Source organism: Arachis ipaensis, chromosome B10 (assembly GCF_059453495.1).
Source record: "Arachis ipaensis isolate K30076 ecotype BB chromosome B10, ASM5945349v1, whole genome shotgun sequence".
Taxonomy (NCBI): Eukaryota; Viridiplantae; Streptophyta; class Magnoliopsida; order Fabales; family Fabaceae; genus Arachis; species Arachis ipaensis.
This window is the reverse complement of record NC_142435.1, coordinates 27,391,450-27,398,582: the sequence shown is the minus strand read 5'-3', so window position 1 is coordinate 27,398,582 and position 7,133 is coordinate 27,391,450. Positions and strand designations below refer to the sequence as shown.

At 30.6% G+C, this 7,133-nt stretch overlaps 1 protein-coding gene across 1 annotated transcript; it reads left to right on the top strand.

Moving 5' to 3' along the window:
- Nucleotides 1–938: 938 nt before the first annotated feature.
- Nucleotides 939–5,568, top strand: LOC110268392 (cation/H(+) antiporter 15-like). Its single transcript, XM_088510307.1, has 5 exons — nucleotides 939–1,313; nucleotides 1,630–2,601; nucleotides 3,377–3,797; nucleotides 4,110–4,326; nucleotides 4,917–5,568. The coding sequence occupies exons 1-5, from the start codon at nucleotides 1,083–1,085 to the stop codon at nucleotides 5,566–5,568; spliced, it is 2,493 nt and encodes an 830-aa protein (XP_088366433.1). The 5' UTR covers nucleotides 939–1,082.
- The last annotated feature ends 1,565 nt before the right edge of the window (nucleotides 5,569–7,133 follow it).

Sequence of the window (7,133 nt, the reverse complement as noted above, 5' to 3'; positions counted from 1 at the left end):
AAGAAGAAGCTGAACGAACTCAAGTCAAGTCAAGGGTAAGCAGATGACTGAAAAGAAACAATGAGATAGATATATAGTAAAAAGTAACACTAAAAAAGAACACTAAAAGGAACACTAAAAATTTATCCGGTTTGCTCAAAGATAGCAAAAAATTATACTTTGTACCATACAAATAAAGTCTTTCTTTAGAATTCAAAAACGGTGCATCTGGTAATTTTAGATTAATTATATCAAATACGAAAATATAAAAGACTTAAAAGTTTTGCAACAATAAGCATGTGTTACATTATTATAACTTAAATTTATATAATATACCAATATTAAAGGAGGAACGTGACGACAAGAAGTTAGTTTAATAAACAAGTTTAGTCAGATTAATTAAGAATTTAATTACGATAGATTGTTTAATTAACACTAAACTTGTCCTTTTACCTTGTTAATTTGAAATAATTTTTTCTAAGAATAAAATTTCATTAATCAAATTAGTCTTGATTTTACAATTAGCTTCATCTCTATTAATGTAAACAATAGCTTTTGGAAGGGGGGGTGGTCTTCAAAGTGGAAATATTGGTGACTATAAAAGATGAAATAGATTTGTAATTAATAGGATTAGTTAATGACTTGTTGTAATTGACGAAAATAAATCAATACCAACTCATTTTGAAAATATTACATATTGCTAAATATCTAAATATATTGTTTTGCACACGCATCACACAATAAATAATAATATATATTACACTCACAACTCATCTTCCGATCAAATTTCAAGTGCCAGAGATAAAAGTAACTGTCATATCTACCAAACTTAAAAATTATGGAAAAATAAGCTATTTTATGAATTTTCACTTTTAAAGATTTTGTGAGAAAAAAAAAAGAAAAGAAATTAAAAACGTTTGATTTATTGTCTTTTTCACTTAAGGGGTTATGTAGAATTGTGCACAAAATTGCACATAAATATTTGGAAAATTATCTGGTGCTGATAGAACTTTTGTCGAATTTATGGAAGAATAATATTGAAGTAAGGTGGGACTCATCTTTTTATTTTTGAGCCCTACAAGTGAATTTCAGACACCATATTAATGGAAAAAGAAGGAGGAACCATCGTATCGGGTGAAGATGGTATTACCACAATTTGTGTGCCTAGGAGGGATAGTTACTTGCATTCTGTAGGCATGTGGGTTGGAGATAATCCATTTGATTTTGTTGTTCCTGTCACGTTGTTCCAAATCATTATCTTCATTATAGCTTCCCGAATATTGTACATTGTTCTCAGGCCTCTAAGCACACCCAAATTCGTCTGCTATGTTCTGGTAATTTTTATCATATTTAAATTTTATTTTGTTTTTCTCAATATTCAACATATATATAAGATTAGCATTTGTTTAAGACCAAAAAAAAGAACTCTATGAACACAAGATGTATTCATCCTGTCTATTTGTCTTTATATTATTTATACATACTTCACATATTCGTTTTTATTAGGGAAACCAATTATTAAACTAATTAGTAAGCAATTTTTTTATAATTAGTAAGCAATTATTAAATTTTGCATAAACACAAAAGATATTAGCTACACATTATAATTGATAGTGCCTACTTTTCTAAGAACTTGCCAAAAAATTTCAGGGTGGCATTCTCGTAGGACCATCAATTTTGGGCAACCATTTATTTGAAGTTGTATATCCTCCTATACAATCTCCAATTTTATTCTTGTTGGGAAGGTTAGGTGCTGCATATAGTGTGTTCTTCATTACACTGAAAATGGACATAGTCCCAACTATAAAAGCAGCAAAAAAATATTGGAAATTAGGTTTCATGCCGTTCTTAAGTTCTTTTCTTGTTATGTACACCCTAACACACTATACCAACTTGGAATATAGAGGTAAATTAAAGCAACCAAGCATCCCTTGTTGGACTAGTTTTCCGGTTGTCTCAGATTTCTTGATGGAACTCAACCTTATAACTATGGAAATAGGTCAGATCGCTCTGTCTACGGCTATCGTGTCCGAAATGTGTCAGTGGGTCGTGTTGATAACCTACGTGTTAGCGACAAACACACTAAACTTCTCGTTTGCAAACCTAAGTTTCCTTGTGGCCTTCTTGATGTTCTTGTGCTTTGTTGTAAGACCAATAATGAAGGTGATAATTAAAAAAACACCAAAGGGGGAACCGGTAAAACAAGGTTATGTTATTATGGTCCTTCTAGGTGTTATTGGCATGGCAACAATTAGTGATATCATTGGAATAACGTTCATAATGGGACCCACACTTTATGGTTTGTTTATCCCTAATGGTCCCCCTCTGGCAACAACAATAGTGGAGAGGTCTGAAGTTGTTATATCGGAACTTATTATGCCTTTTTTCTATTTGACGTTAGGCACAACCACAAAAATAAGTAGCATTATTGATGAATATTGGTACCAAAATTTGATGGTTGAGTTTGTTGTATTGTGTGGGGTCACGACAAGAGTGCTTGTAACTATGGTCCTTGGTATGGCGCATAATTTAAGATTAAAACATGGGTTTATTCTTGGTCTTATGATGAGCATTGAAGGCATACTTGACCTAATCTTATTTCATGGGATGATGAGAGCACAGGTATGTACTATCTTATTAATCTTATTTTACAATTTATAACTTAAAAGTAAAATGTGACTTTTGATTATGTAATTTTTTGAATGATACTAACATTATAAATGTCAACAAAAAAAATTAAAAATAACTTGAATGAAAGACATTTTAAATTCAAATAGTCATGCTCATCCACACTAGCTAAAATTTATTATATATAAAATAATATTTGCATATAATAGTATCTGGTTACAACATAACAAATGGATAAAATAAAATAAAATCTGAAACTAATCCCAAAATCATATTCTATCTATTTTTATTTTCTAGTGGAGATTTTATTACACGTGATCTTATGTTAATCAAAACTTTATAATCAAATTTAATTTACATTTATAATCAAGATTTATAAATAATATAATCAAATTATATATATGTACGCTTATAATCAAATAAAATACAAATAAAAGGACAATTATTCTAGAATAGTGGCTAAGGTTTTTTTTATTGTGAAATGCTTTATTATTTTATTGTAAAAAGTTTGATTATTTAAATGAATTTATTTTGAAATATTAATGATGTAATACATTTTTATCTGACATCCAATTAAAATAACAATTCATGGGTTAGTTGAAAAAAAAATTATTTTTGCTGATGTAAAAATACAAAATTGAATGTCAGTGTATCAAAATTAGATTGATCATTAATGTTTACAAAGCATATTTGTATAATTTCTACAGTAATTTTTTATTATAATTTTAAATAAACCCATTTAACTAGGAATATCTTTTTTTTTTTTTAGATTTTTGAAGATTACATATTTGTTATACTCGAGCTTCATGCTTTGTTGATAACCGCTATTTCTGCACCATTGATAAAGTTCTTATACAAACATCATCCTCGTTTGTCAAAAGAACCAAGTGCACATGATGCAAGAGTGAGAACAATCCAAAGCACTTCTTTAACATCAGAATTTAGCATCATTTCTTGCGTACACAAAGACACAGATGTTCCTAGCATGATTGCGCTTCTAGAATCCTTTAACACCTACCAAGAGAGTCCTCTGTGTGTCCACGTCATACACCTTGTTGAGCTCTTGGGAAAAAGTACACCCATTCTTCTTCCTTTGAAAAAGAAAAACAAGAAGGTCAAATCATCTGCCATTTATCTTGAAACCAACCACATCATGCGAGCATTTGAGAACTACTCGCAAAACTCTGCAGGTACCATGATAACTAGAATCGCGATTTAATTCTTAAAATCTTTTGATGTTATCACTTTAAATGAGTTAATCGATTTTATAAATAAAAAATGCTAGAGAAACATTATAATTTATTTCTTTTGTCTGTAGTTAACTATCAATATTTAAAAGTATAAGTTAAAAGTAAGTTGTTAAATTGTTATACTAAAAAAATTGATCTGATGACTAAAAGTGTTGGCCAAAATAAATAAATTCTGCCAATCTTATAACTTTTCTCTAAAATTTATATTAAATTTGACAATTTTATGGTTTAAATTTATTTTTGACTTGATAGGTGCGGTAACCGTGCTTTCGTATGTCAACATTGCGCCTTACAAGATCATGCATGAGTCTGTTTGTAATCTTGCCGACCACAACCGGGTACCTTTGATTCTCATCCCTTTCTATGAATACAACCAAACCATTAATAGCCATGACGGAACCTTTATTCGTGACCTTAACACCTCCTTTCAACTAAATGCAAGATGCACAATAGGCATCCTAGTGGACAGGTATATTTTCATACATGGGATGATAAAATATATGACCCATTCTTTTTAATCCTTTTATAATAGTATGAAACATTGTGTGCCGCTTAATACATCCAAAAATTTTAAAGGGTTAACAATGATTAAATATTAAAATTGTTCACTAAAAATTTTGAAATCCAACATTTTAGTTCCTAATAATTTTTTTCTCTATAAGTTCTCTACCATTATTTTCTTTTAACATACTAGTCCCTTTGTCATTTTGAAAAGGGATTAATTTATTTTATCTAATAATATTTTTGAGACTTAATTGTCTTATAATAAAATTTGTTAAAAATTTATTTATTTGATATATATTAAAATTTAAATTAAAAATAACAAAAAGAACCATTTGTCTGACGAGAATAATTCTTGAGAACTCATAATGAAGAAATATTTATTAAAATTGTTAACCACCTAGCGGGGATCAAAAAATTAGTTTGACACTATTTAGTTTGTTTTTTTTATGTCTTGACACTATCTAGTGTCTGTGTATATATAATTCCTTGGAACTATTAATAACTTTTTTTTATCTTTCACTTTAAACAACTAATTTGTGGTATCATATATATCAGATATTCAACATTGGCTTTGAATGCATCCTTATCATGTTTTCATGTGGCTATCTTCTTCCTTGGTGGGCAAGACGATAGAGAAGCACTAGCATTAGGTATTAGAATGTTGGACCGTATAACCATAAAGGTCACACTAGTGCAATTCATTGTACAAGAGCAACACAACTTTGATAGCGGCAACCCATCATCATCATCATCATTAGGGTTAGATAATAATAATAATAATAATAATAATAATAATAATAATAATAATAATAATAATAATAAACCAGTAGAAGAAGAAGAAGCAAAAGCAGATAAGATATTGGACGAATGCTTGGTAGATGAATTCAAGGGGAAGAAGATTGTCCACAACAATGCTAATTTTCATGAAATTTTGGTAGAAGATTCCATAGGTGTTTTAGAAGCGATTCGGGGCATGGAGATGGAGATATATGACCTTGCCATTGTCGGAAAGAGGCATCAATCTATGAGTATCACGGATGAAGAAATGATGGATTTTATGGACAACGCGGATCAATTAGGAGTTATTGGCGACATGTTAGCGTCCACAGAGTTTTATGGTGGGAAAATTTCACTCTTGGTGATGCAATGTGGAGGGAGGAAGGTTTTGGAAAAGAAAACCTCTACTAATCGAGGTTTAAAACTTTAAGATTTTAGAAGGTCTTTTTTGTTTTAACCAATAATTTAATCAATCATATTACATGTACATTAGAAATTTGTTACCAGTATAGAAATATATGAAGTGGCTTCACATTCATAATTGCACGAACAATGAACTTCATAATTGCACGAACACGACTATGCCAACGATACCCTCTTCACTATCCAAATCTTGCTCTCCATCGTCCTTTGATGAAGAAGAACTATGAAAGAAGTTGTGTTTAGGTTTTTCACCAGAGAAGAGTTGTGTTTCTAGCTTGTTTCTCCACTTGTAGCGCATAAAATGGACTTACAATTTTTGCCTTACTCAATTCCCAATTGATATCCATTTATATAAAATAAAATAAAATTTAATTAATTTGTATTCTAAATATATTCATATAGCATAAATATATCTTTTTTCTTTTCTTTTTTTTCCGTCCCTTTCCTCCCTCTCTTTGTCTATTTATTCACCTCGCTGCCAGCCACCTTGCGTGGTTGCGGTGTCTCCGACGTCTCTTTCTTTTTCTCTTCTTTTTTTTTCGTACTCCTCCTTGATTATCTCACTCCTATCTCTCTCTCTCAAACATAGAGCAGTAGCCTTGTTCCTCCTTTCCGTCATGATCAAAATCGCCGGCCCGCACCACACGCGTCTTCCTTCTTCCTCTACACCGCGCATCTCTTCTGCGTCATCGCACACTGCTCACATCTTCCCCTAACTAGAGCAGAAGCTCTGTTCCTCCTTCTCGTCATGGCCAAAATCGTGGCCCACGCTGCACCTCTCTCTTCCTTTGTCTTCTTCCGCGTCTCGCGCCACATGTCTCTTTCTTTCTCTGCGTTACCGCGCTCCACGCCTCTTTTCAACCATTCCATCGAAATTTATTTAAGTTGGGTATTATTGACATCTTCCATCCATCAGCTTGTTGGGGGCATATTAAAATATTATTAGAGTTGTTAATAGTTGGGAGTTAAGTTAATAATTACTAGTAATTAGTAGATAGATATTTATAAGATTAGTTAGTAATATCTCTATAAATAGGATAACTCTTGTATCATGTAATAACAATTTTAATATAACAACTTCACATATAATATTATCTTCTTATTTTGTTTTTCTCCAAAAAGTTAACAAATAAATTAAAAATTAGGTTTGATTAATTATGGGATTTGAATTTGATTTAGAGTTGGAAAGTACTTTGTTATTAGCTAATGGGTACTCGCATCCTGTATTGCTTTTCTTAATTTGTTTTTAAGAATCAAAATTTCTTGATTAAGATTATTTTTTTCTGGTCAATTGTATGATTTAATTGCTACTCATTATTATACTCTATATATTAACCAAGATAGTAACAACATTAATTGTCACTGGTTACTTATTTTCTATACCATGAACAAAAATTTAAAATTAACATATTTTTGTGTGTTTTTATCCTATCACGTTTGGTGTTCACGATGTTGATGACACTTTCTTAGGTGGTGTGAGCATTTCTTGATATATATTATTAAGCATACCATGTAGAAGTCTATGCTAAGTCTCACGACTATTTATATAAAAAAGAGTAAAGTATTGTTTTT

Coding starts and splice junctions, on each gene's coding strand:
- LOC110268392 (XM_088510307.1), top strand. CDS start 1,083: ATGGAAAAAGAAGGAGGAACCATCGTATCGGGTGAAGATGGTATTACC. Junction 3,798..4,109: donor CTACTCGCAAAACTCTGCAG/GTACCATGATAA, acceptor TTGACTTGATAG/GTGCGGTAACCGTGCTTTCG. Junction 4,327..4,916: donor ATAGGCATCCTAGTGGACAG/GTATATTTTCAT, acceptor CATATATATCAG/ATATTCAACATTGGCTTTGA.